This window comes from Pristiophorus japonicus, chromosome 5, assembly GCF_044704955.1.
Source record: "Pristiophorus japonicus isolate sPriJap1 chromosome 5, sPriJap1.hap1, whole genome shotgun sequence".
In the NCBI taxonomy this organism is placed as follows: domain Eukaryota; kingdom Metazoa; phylum Chordata; class Chondrichthyes; family Pristiophoridae; genus Pristiophorus; species Pristiophorus japonicus.
In genome coordinates, this window is record NC_091981.1 from 38183974 (window position 1) to 38203252 (window position 19279).

The 19279-nt window shown below is 49.0% G+C and overlaps 1 protein-coding gene across 1 annotated transcript in view; it reads right to left on the reverse strand.

Annotated features, from left to right (window-relative positions):
* Positions 1 to 19279, reverse strand: part of LOC139264067 (collagen alpha-6(VI) chain-like) — a 170911-nt gene that overhangs the window by 67419 nt on the left and 84213 nt on the right. The window contains exon 20 of the mRNA XM_070880165.1: positions 18021 to 18056. Within this exon, the coding sequence (XP_070736266.1) occupies positions 18021 to 18056 (36 nt within the window). The remainder of the gene's footprint in view (positions 1 to 18020; positions 18057 to 19279) is intronic.

A 19279-nucleotide genomic window follows, 5' to 3' on the forward strand; every position in this document is an offset into this window, starting at 1 on the left:
ACTGGCGAGCAGCATGCACAGTGCGAGACAACGGTTTTACACGCACTGGCAGCGAGAAGGGCAAAGCTTTCCAGACTTCGTGGCAGACCTACGGCCTGCCTATGTAAGTTCCCAGATGCATGCAGAGCGGAGATACTGCGAGACTTTTTTATTGAGGGCATCGGGCACGCTGGGGTTTTCAGGAAACTGATTGAGACCAAAGACTTGACGCTGGAAATGGCGGCTTTGAAGGCCCAGACATTCATCTCAGGGGAGGAAGAGACCAGAATGATGTTTTGACAAAAATCATGGTTTAAATGCAGCAAATGGACAGGGAGTCAACATTGTTAACACACAGCGGCACACAGTTCTCCAGGAAGACAGGGGCAATCGGATATGCCCGAGCATGTAGTCGAACCCAAAGGGGGAATTCAACCGAGACAATGGCCAGCTGAACGGCGATTCATGTCGTCGCAAGGGACAATGCGGCCAGGAATGGGGCCATTATCACCTGTCAACGGTGCATTTAAGGACAATTACAGAGACAGTCAGAGACGATCGACTGGTAATGGACCTTTTGTTTCCAACAACGGTTCATGTTGGAGGTGTGGAGGCCACAGCCAGAGCTTGCAAGTATCAGCAATATACCTGCAGAAGCTGCAACGTCAGCGGTCACTTGGCGTGTATATGCAGGAAGCCTGCAGCCAGGTTGATGTACGAGGAGGACAGGCCCAATGTAAGCCCTAAGAGGCCAAATGGACACTGGGGGAAATCGCTGGAAGCTGAAGTTCAGTGAGTTCATGTGGAGCACATATACAGTTCATACACCAGGACGCCACCAATAATGATGAAAGTGTTCCTCAATGGCATCCCAGTATCAATGGAGCTAGACACGGGGGCCAGCCAGTCCCTGATGAGTATCAAACAGTTCGACAAGTTGTGGTGGTCCAAGGCCAGGAGGCCAAAATTATTGCCGATTGACGCACAGCTACAGACATATACAAAGGAGACCATTCTGGTGCTAGGCAGTGCCACGGTAGTCGTGACCCACAAAGATTCGGAGAACAGGATGCCATTCCGAATTGTCCTGGGCGGCGGTCCCGCACTGCTGGGGAGGAGTTGGCTTGGTGTCATGAACTGGAAAAGGGGCGATGTCAATGCAATTTCTTCTGTGGAGCAAATATCATGCTCACAGGTCCTGGACAAATTTGACTCACTATTTCAACCCAGCATTGGCACTTTCATGGGGACAAAGGTAGTGATTCATATAAACCCAGATGCCAGGCCAGTACACCACAAGGCCAGAGAGGTGCCGTACGTGATGCGGGAAAAGATAGAAGGCGAATCGGACCTCCTGCTGAGGGAAGGCATAATTTTGCCAGTGACTGTCGGCAATCGCAATTTGTTATGCTCCAACAATCTGTTAACGCTATATGACCCATGTAAGAAACTTGTTTTAACGTGCGATGCGTCGTCCTATGGGGTCGGGTGTGTGTTGCAGCATGTTAATGCCAAGGGTCAGTTACAGCCGGTAGCTTATGCCTCCAGAATTCTGTCCCAGGCAGAAAGGGGCTACAGGATGGTAGAAAAGGAAGCACTTGCATGTGTATATGCAGTAAAAAAAATGCACCAGTACCTGTTTGGCAGGAAATTTGAGCTGGAGACAAATCACAAACCCCAAACATATCTTTTGGCTGACAACAAGGCCATAAATGCAAATGCGTCAGACTGCATACAGAGGTGGGCACTCACGTTAGCCGCCTATGACTATACAATTCGGCACAGACCGGGCACTGAAAATTGCGCCGATGCACTCAGCGAGCTCCCACTAGCCACCACCGAAGGGGCAACCGAGCATGCTGCTGAGATGGTCATGGCCGTTGAAGCTTTCGAAAGCAAAGGCTCACCCGTGACAGCCCGTCAGATTAAAGTCTGGACAAATACAGACTCGCTACTGTCTTTAGTCAAGAAATGTGTCCTAAATGGGGACTGGGCAGCCACGTACGAGGCATGCCCTGAGGAATTTAAACCATTTCACAGGCGCAAGGATGAACTCTCGATTCAGGCCGATTGCCTACTATGGGGAAACCGAGTAGTCATGCCCCAGATGGGCAGAGAGGCGTTCATCCGAGAACTCCACAATGAGCACCCGGGCATTGTCATAATGAAGGCAATTGCCAGGTCATACATTTGGTGGCTAGGGATAGATGCAGACCTGGAACTTTGTGTTTGCAGGTGCAACACGTGTGCTCAGCTGGGCAACGCACCCAGGGAAGCCCCTCTTAGCCCCTGGTCCTGGCCCGCCAAGCCATTGTCACGTATCCATGTGCACTACGCAGGTCCTTTCATGGGAAAAATGTTTTCGGTTGTAGTAGACGCCTACTCCAAATGGATCGAGTGTGACATTCTCAATTCAAGCACATCCTCTGCCACGGTAGAAAGTCTATGGGCAATGTTCGCCACCCTTGGTCTACCGGATGTCTTGGTCAGCGACAATGGCCCGTGCTTTACAAGCATTGAATTCCAAGACTTCATGGCAGGAAATGGTATCAACCATGTCAGAATGGCACTGTTCAAGCCGGCCTCAAACGGCCAGGTGGAACGAGCAGTGCAGAAAATCAAACCGGGGACGCTCAGAATCCAAGGGGATTCCCTACAAAGCAGCTTATCACGCCTCCTATTGGCCAATAGATCCCGACCACACTCGCTCACAGGGGTTCCACCTGCTAATGAAAAGGACGCTCAAAACCAGGTTATCCCTTATACACTCCACCATGAAAGAAATTGTTGAGAGCAGGCGCCGGTCACAATGTGACTACCATGACGGGAATGTGAGGGCATGATGTATTGATGTCAATGAGTCTGTCTTTGTCCTCAACTACGCTGCAGGGCCCAAATGGCTCGCAGGCACTGTGATTGCCACAGAGGGGAATAGGATTCTGATAGTTAAACTTACCAATGGACAAATCTGCCGCAAACACGTGGATCAAACAAAAATGAGGTTCAGCAACCCCACAGAAGAAGCAGAGGAAGAACACGTTGTAGAGTTCACTCCACCACAGGTGACCAAACACTGGAACCAAATGGAGGAGAGCCCAGTCACTGTGGGAGTCCGGACAGGCTGAGTCACCGCAAACAGCAGACACTCAGGCCAGTGCCCAAAAACCGGAGCCCCAACTCAGGCGCTGTACAAGGGATTGTAAACCACCAGAGAGACTTAACCTGTGATCACAATAATACTTTGGGGGGAAGTGATGTCATGTATTCAACTGTCATTGTAATCCATGTATAAACTGACCTAAGTTGTACACTGTGAGAACACTGACCACTCGGTGATGAACTTGTGGGAGACACTCCTAACCTGGACTTTAAGGTATAAAAGGGGAAGCTCCACCCATCTTCCTCACTTCAGTGCTGGCTAATACAGGTTACTGGTCACAGAGTGACCTTGTCTCTAGTATGGGCCTCGTGTGCATTTGTACGGTACAGTAAGGACATATTAGGGAGAAACACAGGGAGAAACGCAGAGAGAAACTGATACGTCCTTACTACACAGTATAAATGCACACGAGGCCCATGCTTGAGAGAAGGTCAGTCTGTGACCTGTCCTTTATTCCTTAGCACTCAAGTGATGAAGGTGGGTGGAGCTTCCCCTTTTATTCCTGAAGGTCCAGGTTAGGAGTGTCTCCCACCTAGTGGTCAGTGTTCTCATGGTGTACAACTTAGGTCAGTTTATACATGGGTTACAATGCTGGTTGAATACATGACATCACCTCCCCCCCCAAAGTCTTATTGGGATCACAGGTTGAGTCTCTCTGGTGGTTTACGCTCCCTTGTAGAGCGCCTGAGTTGGGGCTCTGGTTGTTGGGCGCTGGCCTGAGTGTCTGCTGTTTGCAGTGCCTCAGGCTTGTCCGGACTGCCCACAGTGACTGGGCTCTCCTCCCTTTGGTTCCGGTGTTCGGTCACCTGTGGTGGAGTGAACTCTATATCGTGTTCTTCCTCTGCTTCCTCTATGGGGTTGCTGAACCTCCTTTTTGTTTAACCCACATGTTTGCGGCAGATTTGTCCATTGGTAAGTTTAACTACCAGAATCCTATTTCCCTCTTTGGCAACCACAGTGCCTGCGAGCCATTTGGGCCCTGCAGCGTAGTTGAGGGCAAAAACAGGATCATTTACATCAATACATCGCATCCTCGCATTCCTGTCACGGTAGTGATATTGTGACTGGCGCCTGTTCTCGACAATTTCTTTCATGGTGGGGTGTATAAGGGATAATCGGGTTTTGAGCGTCATTTTCATTAGTAGCTCTGTGGGTGGAACCCCTTAAAGCGAGTGTGGTCGGGATCTACAGGCCAACAGGAGGCGTGATAAGCGGGTTTGTAGGGAACCCCCTTGGAATCTGAGCATCCCCTGTTTGATTAGCTGCACTGCTCATTCTGCCTGGCCGTTAGGGGCCGGCTTGAACAGTGCCGTTCTAACATGGTTAATTCCATTGCCTGCCATGAAGTCCTGGAATACAGTGCTTGTGAAGCACGGGCCATTGTCGCTGACCAAGATGTCCGGTAGACCGTGGGCGGCGAACATTGCCCGTAGACTTTCGATCGTGGCAGAGGATGTGCTTGAATTTAAAATGTCACACTCGATCCATTTGGAGCAGGCGTCTACTACAACCAAAAACATTTTCCCCATGAAAGGACCTGCGTAGTCCACATGGATGCGTGACCAAGGCTTGGCGGGCCATGGCCAGGGGCTAAGGGGGGCTTCCCTGGGCGCATGGACCAGCTGGACACAAGTGTTGCACCTGCGAACACAAAGTTCCAGATCTGCGTCTATCCCTGGCCACCAAACGTGTGACCTGGCAATTGCCTTCATCGTGACAATGCCCGGGTGCCCATTGTGGAGTTATCTGATGAACACCTCTCTGCCCATCTGGGGCATGACTACGCGGTTTCCCCACAGTAGGCAATCGGCCTGAATCGAGAGTTCATCCTTGCGCCTGTGAAATGGTTTAAATTTCTCAGGGCATGCCCTGTACGTGGCTGTCCAGTCCCCATTCAGGACACATTTCTTGACTAGAGACAATAGCGGGTCTCTATTTGTCCAGACTTTAATCTGACGGGCTGTCACGGGTGAGCCTTCGCTTCCGAAAGCTTCAACAGCCATGACCATCTCAGCACCATGCTCGGTAGCCCCCTCAGTGGTGGCTAGTGGGAGCCTGCTGAGTGCATCGGCGCAGTTTTCGGTGCCCGGTCTGTGCCGAATTGTGTCGTCATAGGCAGCTAATATGAGTGCCCACCTCTGTATGCGGGCCGATGCGTTTGCATTTATGGCCTTGTTGTCGGCCAAAAGGGACGTTAGGGGTTTGTGATCTGTCTCCAGCTCAAATTTCCTGCCAATCAGGTACTGGTGCATTTTGTTTACCGCATATACACATGCGAGCGCCTCCTTTTCTACCATCCCGTAGCCCCTTTCTGCCTGGGACAGACTCCTGGAGGCATAAGCTACCGGCTGTAACTGACCCTTGGCATTGACATGCTGCAACACACACCCGACACCATAGGACGACGCATCGCACGTTAACACAAGTTTCTTACATGGGTCATATAGCGTTAACAGATTGTTGGAACATAACAAATTGCGTGCTCTATTAAAAGCCCTTTCCCGACTGTCCCCCCAGACCCATTCGCGACCTTTGCGTAGGAGCACGTGGAGCGGCTCTAGCAGCGTGCTCAATTTGGGAAGAAAGTTACCAAAATAGTTCAGGAGCCCCAGGAACGAACGCAGCTCCATCGTGTTACGGGGTCTGGGTGCTCTCTGGATCACTTCCGTCTTGGATGCAGTAGGGCTGATCCCATCTGCTGCTACCCTCATCTCCAGGAATTCTACCTCTGGAGCTAGGAAGACGCACTTCGCCTTTTTCAGTCGCAGCCCTACCCGGTCCAGTCTGCGTAGCACCTCCTCCAGGTTGTGGAGGTGTTCTTCAGTATCGTAACCCGTAATGAGGATGTCGTCCTGAAAAACCACCGTCCCTGAAATCGACTTGAGGAGGCTTTCCATATTTCGTTGGAAGATCGCGGCGGCCATGCGAAGCCCGAACGGACATCTGTTGTACTCAAACAACCCCTTGTGTGTCGTGATGGTGGTCAGCTTCTTCGACTCACTCGCCAGCTGCTGGATCATGTAAGCTGAGGTCAGGTCCAATTTTGAAAAAAGTTTTCCACCGGATAGCATCGCAAAGAGGTCCTCCGCTCTCGGTAGCGGGTACTGGTCTTGGAGTGACACCCGATTGATGGTGGCCTTGTAATCGCCACATATCCTGACCGACCCATCCGCCTTGAGCACCGGCACAATCGGGCTCGCCCAGTCACTGAATTCGACTGGCGAGATGATGCCTTCCCTCAACAGGCGGTCCAATTCGCCTTCTATCTTTTCCCGCATCATGTACGGCACCGCTCTGGCCTTGTGGTGTACTGGTCTGGCGTCTAGGTTTATGTGAATCACTACCTTGGCCCCCATGAAAGTGCCAATGCCGGGTTGAAATAATGAGTCAAATTTGTCCAGGACCTGTGAGCATGATACTCGCTCCACAGAGGAAATTGCATTGATATCGCCATTTCCAGTTCATGACAGCAAGCCAACTCCTCCCCAGTAGTGCTGGACCGTCCCCTGGGACAATCCAGAGTGGCAACCTGTTCTCCGAATCTTTGTGGGTCACGACTACCGTGGCGCTGCCTAGCACCGGAATGATCTGCTTTGTGTAAGTCCGTAGCTGTGCGTCAATCGGCGATAATTTTGGCCTCCTGGCCTTGGATGCCCACAACTTTTCGAACTGTTTGATACCCATCAGGGACTGGCTGGCACCCGTGTCTAACTCCATTGATACTGGGATGCCATTGAGGAGCACTTTCATCATTATCGGTGGCGTCCTGGTGTATGAACTGTATACGTGCTCCACATGAACTCGCTGAACTTCAGCTTCCAGCGATTTCCCCCAGTGTCCATTTCTGCAATTTCTGCAGGTATTTTGCTCATCTCTGCAAACTCCGGCTGAATGTATGCCTCCACGCCTCCAGCATGAGTTGTGGTTTGAAAGAAAAGGTCCCATGCCAGTTGATCGTCCCTGACTGCCCCTGTTATTGTTCTTGAGTGCACCATTAACAGGTGTTGATGGCCCCATTACTGGCCGCATTGTCCCTTGCAATGGCGTGAATCGCTGTTCAGCTTGCCATTGTCTCTGTCGAACTCCCCCTCTGGGTTCGACTACATGTTGGGGCATGCCTGATTGCCCTTGTCTGCCTGGAGAACTGTGTGCTGCTTTAACAATGTTGAATCTCTGTCCCAAGCATTCCTTAACACAGTACCTCTCGTCTGTTCTGCTAGTGGCCATGCTCGCATGGTTTAAATCCCAGTTTCTTGTCACCATTGATACGTCCTTACTACACAGTATAAATGCACACGAGGCCCATGCTTGAGAGAAGGTCAGTCTGTGACCTGTCCTTTATTCCTTAGCACTCAAGTGATGAAGGTGGGTGGAGCTTCCCCTTTTATACCTGAAGGTCCAGGTTAGGAGTGTCTCCCACCGAGTGGTCAGTGTTCTCACGGTGTACAACTGAGGTCAGTTTATACATGGGTTACAATGATGGTTGAATACATGACATAAACGCAGGGAGAAAAGCAGGGAGAAACACAGGGAGAAACGCAGGGAGAAACGCAGGGAGAAACGCAGGGAGAAAATTCAAAACATAGAAAATAGGTGCAAGAATATGTCATTCGTCCCTCGAGCCTGCACCACCATTCAATAAGATCATGGCTGACCATTCCCTCAGTACCCCTTTCCTGCTTTCTCTACATACCCCTTGATCCCTTTCGCCATAAGGGCCATATCTAACTCCCTCTTGAATATTTTCAAATTAACTGGCATCAAGAAATCACTGCAGTAGGGAGAAACACAGGGAGAAACACAGGGAGAAACACAGGGAGAAACACAGAAAGAAACACAGAGAGAAATGCAGGGAGAAACAAAGAGAGAAACAAAGAGAGAAACACAGGGAGAAACATAGAGAGAAACACAGGGAGTAACACAGAGAGAAATGCAGAAAGAAACACAGAGAGAAACACAGCGAGAAACACAGCAAGAAACACAGAGAGAAACAGAGAGAGAAACACAGGGAGAAACACAGAGAGAAAGAGAGAGAGAAACACAGAGAGAAACACAGAAACACAGAGAGAAACACAGGAAGAAACACAGGGAGAAACACAGGGAGAAACGCAGGGAGAAATGCAGAAAGAAACACAGGGAGAATCACAGGGAGAAACACAGAGAGAAACACAGAGAGAAACACAGAGAGAAATGCAGAAAGAAACACAGAGAGAAACACAGTGAGAAACACAGGGAGAAAGACAGAGAGAAACACAGAGAGAGAAAGAAAGGGAGAAACACAGGGAGAAACACAGAGAGAAACAGAGAGAAACACAGGGAGTGGCAGAAGGAGAAACACAGAGAGAAACAGAGAGAAACACAGAGAGAAACAAAGAGAGAAACAAAGAGAGAAACAAAGAGAGAAGCATGGAGAGAAACACAGGAAGAAACACAGGGAAAAACACGGGGAGAAACACGGGGAGAAACACGGGGAGAAACATGGGGAGAAACACGGGGAGAAACAAAGAGAGAAACAAAGAGAGAAACATGGAGAGAAACACAGCGAGAAACACAGCAAGAAACACAGAGAGAAACACAGAGAGAAACAGAGAGAAACACAGAGAGTGGCAGAAGGAGAAACACAGGGAGAAACACAGCGAGAAACAAAGAGAGAAACAAAGAGAGAAACATGGAGAGAAACACAGGAAGAAACACAGAAAGAAACACAGAGAGAAACACAGAGAGAAACACTGGGAGAAACGCAGGGAGAAACGCAGGGAGAAACGCAGGGAGAAACGCAGGGAGAAACACAGGGAGAAATGCAGGGAGAAACACTGGGAGAAACACTGGGAGAAACATAGAAAATATTTGCAGGAGTAGGCCATTTGCCCCTTGAGCCTGCACCACCATTCAATAAGATCATTCCCTCAGTATCCCTTTCCTGCATTTTCTCCATAGCCCTTGATCCCTAAGCTGTAAGGGCCATATCTGACTCTCTCTTGAATATATCGAATGAACTGGCATCAACAACTCTCTGTGGTAGGAAGAAACGTAGAGAGAAACACAGAGAGAAACACAGAGAGAAAAACAGAGAGAAACATGGGGAGAAACACGAGGAGAAACACAGGGAGAAATACAGGGAGAAATGCAGAGAGAAACACAGGGAGAAACACGGGGAGAAACACGGGAAGAAACACGGGAAGAAACACGGGGAGAAATACAGGGCGAAACACAGGAGACAAGGAGAAACACAAGGAGAAACATAGCGAGGAATACAGGGAGAAACACAGGGAGTGTCATGTATTCAACTGTCATTGTAATCCATGTTTCAACTGACCTAAGTTGTACACCGTGAGAACACTGACCACTTTGTGGTGAACTTGTGGGAGACACACCTAACCTGGACTTTCAGGTATAAAAGGAAAAGCTCCACCCATCTTCTCCACTTCAGTGCTGGCTAATAGAGGTTCCTAGTCACAGAGTGACCTTTCCTCTAGTACGGGCCTCGTGTGCATTTGTACTGTATAGTAAGGACATATTATTGGCGACAAGAACTTGGGATTTAAACCACGCGAGCATGGCCACTAGCAGCACAGACGAGGGGTACTGTGTTGGTGATGATTGGGATGATTTTATTGAGAGACTACAGCAAAGTTTCTTCACTAAGGAATGGCTGGGACAGGATTCGGCCGACAAATGCAGGGGTCATCTCCTGACGGTTTGTGGATCCAGGACGTACTCCCTGATGAAGGAGCTTCTAGCGCCAGAGAGGTCGGCGGACAAGACTTTTGAAGAGCTCAGTAAGTTGCTCGGGGAACACTTTAAACCGGTGAGCAGCATGCACATGGCGAGACACCGGTTTTACACGCACCGGCGGCGAGAAGGGCAAAGCGTTCCAGACTTCGTGGCAGACCTCTGGCGACTGGCGAGCCTATTTAAGTGCCCAGATGCATGCAGAGCGGAGATGTTGCAAGACTTTTTTATTGAGGGCATCGGGCACGCTGGGGTTTTCAGGAAACTGATTGAGACCAAAGACTTGACGCTGGAAATGGCGGCTTTGAAGGCCCAGACATTCATCTCAGGGGAGGAAGAGACCAGAATGATGTTTTGACAAAAATCATGGTTTAAATGCAGCAAATGGACAGGGAGTCAACATTGTTAACACACAGCGACACACAGTTCTCCATGAAGACAGGGGCAATCGGATATGCCCGAGCATGTAGTCGAACCCAAAGGGGGAATTCAACCGAGACAATGGCCAGCTGAACGGCGATTCATGTCATCGCAAGGGACAATGCGGCCAGTAATGGGGCCATCAACACCTGTCAATGGTGTGCTTAAGGACAGTTAGAGAGACAGTCAGAGACAATCGACTGGTAATGGACGTTTTGTTTCCAACAACGGCTCATGTTGGAGGTGTGGAGGCAAACACACAGCCAGAGCTTGCAGGTATCAGCAACATACCTGCAGAAACTGCAACGTCAGTGGTCACTTGGCGCGTATGTGCAGGAAGCCTGCAGCCAGGTTGATGTACGAGGAGGACGGGCCAGATGTAAGCCCTATGAGGCCAAATGGACACTGGGGGAAATCGCTGGAAGCTGATGTTCAGTGAGTTCATGTGAAGCACATATACAGTTCATACACCAGGACGCCATCGATAATGATGAAAGTGTTCCTCAATATCATCCCAGTATCAATGGAGCTAGACACAGGGGCCAGCCAGTCCCTGATGAGTATCAAACAGTTCGACAAGTTGTGGTGGTCCAAGGCCAGGAGGCCAAAATTATTGCCGATTGACGCACAGCTACGGACATATACAAAGGAGACCATTCTGGTGCTAGGCAGCGCCACGGTAGTTGTGACCCACAAAGATTCAGAGAACAGGATGCCACTCCGAATTGGCCAGGGCGACGGTCCCGCACTGCTGGGGAGGAGTTGGCTTGCTGTCATGAACTGGAAATGGGGCGATGTCAATGCAATTTCTTCTGTGGAGCGAATATCATGCTCACAGGTCCTGGACAAATTTGACTCACTATTTCAACCCGGCATTGGCACTTTCATGGGGACCAAGATAGTGATTCACATAAACCTGGACGCCAGGCCAGTACACCACAAGGCCAGAGAGGTGCCGTACGTGATGCGGGAAAAGATAGAAGGCGAATTGGACCTCCTGCTGAGGGAAGGCATCATCTCGCCAGTCGAATTCAGTGACTGGGCGAGCCCGATTGTACCGGTGCTCAAGGCGGATGGGTCGGTCAGGATATGTGGTGATTACAAGGCCACCATCAATCGGGTGTCACTCCAAGACCAGTACCCGCTACCGAGAGCGGCGGACCTCTTTGCGACACTATCCGGTGGCAAACATTTTTCAAAATTGGACCTGACCTCAGCTTACATGACTAGGAGCTGGTGAGTGAGTCGAAGAAGCTGACCACCATCACGACACCAGATGTCCGTTCGGGATTCGCTCGGCCGCCGCGATCCTTCAACGAAATATGGAAAGCCTCCTCAAGTCGATTCCAAGGCTGGTGGTTTTTCAAGACGACTTCCTCATCACAGGTTGTGATACTGAAGAACACCTCCACAACCTGGAGGAGGTGTTACGCAGGCTGGACTGGGTAGGTCTGCAACTGAAAAAGGCGAAGTGCATCTTCCAAGCTCTAAAGGTAGAATTCCTGGGGATGAGGGTAGCAGCAGTTGGGATCAGACCTCCTGCGTCCAAAACGGAAGCAATCCAGAGAGCACCCAGAACCCGTAACACGACGGAGCTGCATTCATTCCTGGGGCTCCTGAACTATTTTGGCAACTTTCTTCCCAAATTGAGCACGCTGTTAGAGTGCTACACGTGCTCCTACGCAAAGGTCTCGAATGGGTCTAGGGGGACAGCCAGGAAAGGGCTTTTGATAGAGCACGCAATTTGTTATGCTCCAACAATCTGTTAATGCTATATGACCCATGAAAGAAACTTGTTTTAAGGTACGACGCGTCGTCCTATGGGGTCAGGTGTGTGTTGCAGCATGTTAATGCCAAGGGTCAGTTACAGCCGCTAGCTTATGCCTCCATAAGTCTGTCCCAGGCAGAAAGGGGCTACGGGATGGTAGAAAAGGAAGCGTTAGCATGTGTATATGCAGTAAACAAAATGCACCAGTACCTGTTTGGCAGGAAATTTGAGCTAGAGACAGATCACAAACCCCAAACATCCCTTTTGGCTGACAACAAGGCCATAAATGCAAATGCGTCGGCCCGCATACAGAGGTGGGCACTCACGTTAGCCGCCTATGACTATACAATTCGGCACAGACCGGGCACTGAAAACTGCGCCAATGCACTCAGCGGGCTCCTACTAGCCACCACCGAGGGGGCAACCGAGCATGCTGCTGAGATGGTCATGGCCGTTGAAGCTTTCGAAAGCGAAGGCTCACTCGTGACAGCCCGTCAGATTAAAGTCTGGACAAATAGAGACTCGCTCCTGTCTTTAGTCAAGAAACATGTCCTAAATGGGGACTGGGCAGCCACATAAGGGGCATGCTCTGAGGAATTTGAACCATTTTACAGGCGCAAGGATGAACTCTCGATTCAGGTCGATTGCCTACTATGGGGAAACCGAGTAGTCATGCCCCAGATGGGCAGAGAGGCGTTCATCTGAGAACTCCACAATGAGCATCCGAGCATTTCATGATGAAGGCAATTGCCAGGTCACACGTTTGGTGGCAGGGATAGATGCAGACCTGGAACTTTGTGTTCACAGGTGCAACACGTGTGCTCAGCTCGGCAACGCACCCCTTAGCCCCTGGTCCTGGCCCGCCAAGCTGTGGTCACGCATCCATGTGGACTACGCAGGTCCTTTCATGGGAAAAACATTTTCGGCTGTCGTAGACGCCTACTCCAAGTGGATCGAGTGTGACATTCTCAATTCAAGCACATCCACTGCCACGGTAGAAAATCTACGGGCAATGTTCGCCACCCATGGTCTACCGGATGTCTTGGTCAGCGACAATGGCCCGTGCTTTACAAGCATTGAATTCCAGGACTTCATGGCAGGAAATGGTGTCAACCATGTCAGAATGGCACTGTTCAAGCCGGCCTCAAATGGCCAGCCAGAACGAGCAGTGCAGAAAATCAAACAGGGGACGCTCAGAATCCAAGGGAGTTCCCTACAAAGCCGCTTATCATGCCTCCTGTTGGCCAATAGATCCAGACCACACTTGCTCACAGGGGTTCCACTTGCTAATGAAAAGGACGCTCAAAACCAGGTTATCCCTTATACACTCCACCATGAAAGAAATTGTTGAGAGCAGGCGCACGTTCACAATGCGACTACCATGATGGGAATGCGAGGGCATGATGTACTGATGTCAATGAGCCTGTCTTTGTCCTCAACTACGCTGCAGGGCCCAAATGGCTCGCAGGCACTGTGATTGCCACAGAGGGGAATAGGATTCTGGTAGTTAAACTTACCAATGGACAAATCTGCCGCAAACACGTGGATCAAACAAAAATGAGGTTCAGCAACCCCACAGAAGAAGCAGAGGAAGAACACGTTGTAGAGTTCACTCCACCACAGGTGACCAAACACTGGAACTAAGTGGAGGAGAGCCCAGTCACTGTGGGAGTCCGGACAGGCCTGAGGCACTGCAAACAGCAGACACTCAGGCCAGTACCCAACAACCGGTGCCCCAACTCAGGCGCTCTACAAGGGAGCATAAACCAACAGAGAGACTTAACCTGTGATCCCAATAATACTTTGGGGGGAAGTGATGTCATGTATTCAACTGTCATTATAATCCATGTATAAACTGACCTAAGTTGTACACCGTGGGAACACTGACCACTCGGTGGTGAACTTGTGGGAGACACTCCTAACCTGGACTTTAAGGTATAAAAGGGGAAGCTCCACCCATCTTCCTCACTTCAGTGCTGGCTAATACAGGTTACTGGTCACAGAGTGACCTTGTCTCTCGTATGGGCCTCGTGTGCATTTGTATGGTATAGTAAGGACATATTAGGGAGAAACGCAGGGAGAAACGCAGGGAGAAACGCAGGGAGAAACATCGAAACATAGAAAATAGGTGCAGGAGTATGTCATTCGTCCCTCGAGCCTGCACCAGCATTCAATAAATTCATTTCTGATCATTTCCTCAGTACCCCTTTCCTGCTTTCTCTGTATACCCCTTGATCCCTTTAGACATAAGGGCCATATCTAACTACGTCTAGAATATTTTCAAATGAACTGGCATCAACAAATCACTGCAGTAGGGACAAACACAGGGAGAAACACAGGGAGAAACACAGGGAGAAACACAGGGAGAAACACAGGGAGAAACACAGGGAGAAACACAGAGAGAAACACAGAGAGAAACACAGAGAGAAACACAGGGAGAAACGCAGGGAGAAACGCAGAGAGAAACACAGGGAGAAACACAGGGAGAAACACAGGGAGAAACACAGGGAGAAACACAGGGAGAAACACAGGGAGAAACACAGGGAGAAACGCAGAGAGAAACACAGGGAGAAACACAGTAATATGTCCTTACTATGCAGCACAAATGCACACAAGCCCCATACTAGAGAGAAGGTCACTCTGTGACCAGTAACCTTTATTAGCCAGCACTGAAGTGGAGAAGATGGGTGGTGCTTCCCCTTTTATACCTGAAAGTCCAGATTAGGAGTGCCTCCCACAAGTTCACCACCCAGTGGTCAGTGTTCTCACGGTGTACAACTTCGGTCAGTTTATACATGCATTTTAATGAAGGTAGAATACATGACACACAGAGAGAAACACAGGGAGAAACACAGGGAGAAACACAGATAGAGACGCAGTGAGAAACGCAGATAGAGATGCAGATAGAGACGCAGGGAGAAACACAGGGAGAAACGCACGGAGAAACGCATGGAGAAACTCACAGAGAAACTCACAGAGAAACTCACAGAGAAACTCACAGAGAAACACAACGAGAAACACAACGAGAAACACAGCGAGAAACACATCGAAAAACACAGCGAGAAACACAGCGAGAAACACAGCGTGAAACACAGCGTGAAACACAGCGTGAAACACAGCGAGAAACACAGCGAGAAACACAGCGAGAAACACAGCGAGAAACACAGCGAGAAACACAGCGAGATACACAGGGAGATACACAGGGAGATACACACGGAGAAATACAGAGTGAAACACAGGGAGAAACACAGGGAGAAACACAGGGAGAAACACAGGGAGAAACACAGGGAGAAACACAGGGAGAAACACAGGGAGACACAGGGAGAAACACAGGGAGAAACACAGGGAGAAACACAGGGAGAAACACAGTAATATGTCCTTACTATGCAGCACAAATGCACACAAGACCCATACTAGAGAGATGGTCACTCTGTGACCAGTAACCTTTATTAGCCAGCACTGAAGTGGAGAAGATGGGTGGTGCTTCCCCTTTTATACCTGAAAGTCCAGGTTAGGAGTGTCTCCCACAAGTTCACCACCTAGTGGTCAGTGTTCTCACGGTGTACAACTTCGGTCAGTTTATACATGCATTACAATGAAGGAAGAATACATGACACACAGAGAGAAACACAGGGAGAAACACAGGGAGAAACACAGATAGAGACGCAGGGAGAAACGCAGATAGAGACGCAGATAGAGACGCAGGGAGAAACACAGGGAGAAACGCACGGAGAAACGCACGGAGAAACTCACAGAGAAACACAGCGAGAAACACAGCGAGAAACACAGCGAGAAACACAGCGAGAAACACAGAGAGAAACACAGGGAGAAACACAGGGAGAAACACAGGGAGAAACACAGGGAGAAACACAGGGAGAAACACAGGGAGAAACACAGGGAGAAACAGAGGGAAAAACAGGGAGAAACGCAGAGAGAAACGCAGCGAGAAACACAGGGAGAATCACAGGGAGAATCACAGGGAGAAACACAGGAAGCAACACAGGGAGAAACACAGGGAGAAACACAGGGAGAAACACAGGGAGAAACACAGGGAGAAACACAGGGAGAAACAAAGTAATATGTCCTTACTATGCAGCACAAATGCACACAAGGCCCATACTAGAGAGAAGGTCACTCTGTGACCAGTAACCTTTATTAGCCAGCACTGAAGTGGAGAAGATGGGTGGTGCTTCCCCTTTTATACCTGAAAGTCGAGGTTAGTAGTGTCTCCCACAAATTCACCACCTAGTGGTCAGTGTTCTCACGGTGTACAACTTAGGTCAGTTTTTCATGCATTACAATGACAGTAGAATACATGACACACAGAGAGAAACACAGAGAGAAACACAGAGAGAAACACAGAGAGAAACACAGAGAGAAACACAGAGAGAAACACAGAGAGAAACACAGGGAGAAACACAGAGAGAAACACAGAGAGAAACACAGAGAGAAACACAGGGAGGAACACAGGGAGGAACACAGGGAGGAACACAGGGAGGAACACCGAGAGAAATACAGGGAGAAACACAGGGAGAAACACAGAGAGAAACACAGGGAGAAACACAGGGAGAAATACAGGGAGAAACACAGGGAGGAACACAGGGGGAAACACAGGGAGGAACACAGAGAGAAACACAGAGAGAAACACAGAGAGAAACACAGGGAGAAACACAGGGAGAAACAAAGGGAGAAACACAGGGAGAAACACGTCACATTTACCGCTCCCTTCCCTCCTGGGGCGAAAATGTCAAATTTCACACAATATGCTAAGTTATCTGGCCGGTCGCTAAATTTTCAAAAAGTAATTTTCAAACGGGACACTACCGAATTTCGCCCCAGGGTTTTTAAATTGTCCAAGGCATCGGGTAGGCGATAGGATTTATTAAGATAAGCAAAAACAGGTAAAAAGGTAAGAGAAGTCCAGAGAAACATGACTTTTAACTTTGGACTAAAATGGGTGACGTCAGATTGCTTGCCCACACCCGATTTTCCTATCTATTGATTTCAATAGAAAGGAAATTCAGGTGTCTTATAATGCACGGCGAATTCAGCATCACCCATTTTACACCATTGCCCAAAGTTAAACTTACCCCCAACGAGTGAAAGGATGCAGTTACACGGTCATATGTGCATTAACTCAAGGTAACTTCCGGTATGCACTGATCCAAAAAGTGGCAGTATAATTTGTGATCAGGATCACACTGCCAACTTATACATCGCCCTTCTGCATCAATACACACACAAAGCTATTTAGCATCAAGTGCACTAAAGCCAAGCGATGCGAGACCACACAACGGGGCTCTCATACCAGTTTAAGTTGCCTGTAGTACCACTCCATCCAATGCAAAGCTGCATTTTAAAAGTGCCCATGTGATCAATGGATATTTGGCACTTTCACACTTACCCAGGAAGGCAACACGAACCCGTAACTCTGTATTGTTTTATGTACCATCTGATGCCTCTGCTCTCCTACAGGCCTATTGAAGGCTGTCTCAGAAAACATAGATTGGATGATGTTTGCAGATAGTGGTCGTCATGGATCATTGGCTCATGCAATGTTTGCAATGAGTGAACTCTTACTCCAAAATCATTTTAGAAAGTGAAGCTGCTTCAAGTCAGGCTTATTCCGTGTTTCAAATTTAACATTTTCAAATCTATTTGGATCCAGACAACACATGTTGGAACACTAACAGCACAGCATCAGGTTTTTAAAGCACAGGTAATACAGGTCAAATACATCTCATACTGCATTATAGAAAATTATAGAAGGAATGTTAGATGTAGACAATGATGAGAGACCTAACAAAGTAAGTATTGATTAATCAAATCTGAATTAAATTCACCAGCACATTCAACGTTAACCATACCCGTTTACATTAGTTACAGGTCCCGTGGTAAAATCCAAACAAAATTTGTATGATACAATCTTAAAACAATTCAAAATTATAAGAACAAATTCACCTTTGGGCCTTGCATTCCTCTTGTACCTTCTGGACCCTACAAAAATGAAAATATTTCCGAGGTTATTTAACATGTGGTACATGAAAAGCACTTTTGGTGGATTGTAGACTTTTGGAAGGAAAAATAGTTTCCATGATTCCCTGGACCCCCCACACCCCCACCCCACCTCGCCCCTAGTAGAATGTTACAGGGAATTGACAGAGAAAATTGAGATGTTCAAGCAAAACAATGGTACAACAAGCAATGTGCAGCCACCAACTAATGCTAATTCTTCAACTAAGGCAGCAGGTCGTAATAGGGTATCATCATCACCATCATAGGCAATCCCTCGGAATCGAGGAAGACTTGTTTCCACTCCTGAAGTGAGTTCTTTGGTGGCTGAACAGTCCAATACGAGAGCCACAGGTTCGGTCACAGGGACAGATAGTCGTTGAGGGAAGGGGTGGGTGGGACTGGTTTACCGCATGCTCTTTCCGCTGTCTGTGCTTGATTTCTGCATGCTCTCAGCATTGAGACTCGAGGTGCTCAGCGCCCTCTTGGATGCACTTCCTCCACTTTAGGCGATCTTGGCCAGGGACTCCCAGGTGTCAGTGGGGATGTTACATTTTATCAGGGAGGCTTTGAGGGTGTCCTTGTTACATTTCCGCTGCCCACCTTTTGCTCATTTGCCGTGAAGGAGCTCCGAGTAGAGCACTTGCTTTGGGAGTCTCGTGTCTGGCGTGCGGACTATGTGGCCTGCCCAGCGAAGCTGATTCAGTATGGTCAGTGCTTCAATGCTGGGGATGTTAGCCTGAATGAGGACGCTGATGTTGGTGCGCCTGTCCTCCCAGGGGATTTGTAGGATTTTGCAGAGACATGGTGATATTTCTCCAGCAACTTGAGGTGTCTACTGTACATGGTCCATGATTCTGAGCCATACAGGAGGGCAGGTATTACTACAGCCCTATAGACCATGAGCTTGGTGGCAGTTTTGAGGGCCTGATCTTCAAACACTCTTTTCCTCAGGCGGCCGAAGGCTGCACTGGCGCACTGGAGGTGGTGTTGGATCTCGTCGTCAATGCCTGCTCTTGTTGATAGGAGGCTCCCCAGATATGGGAAGTGGTCCACGATGTCCAGGGCCGCGCCGTAAATCTTGATGACTAGGGGGGCAGTGCTGTGCGGTGAGGACAGGCTGGTGGAGGACCTTTGTCTTATGGATGTTTAGCGTCAGGCCCATGCTTTTGTACGCCTCAGTAAATACGTCGACTATGTCCTGGAGT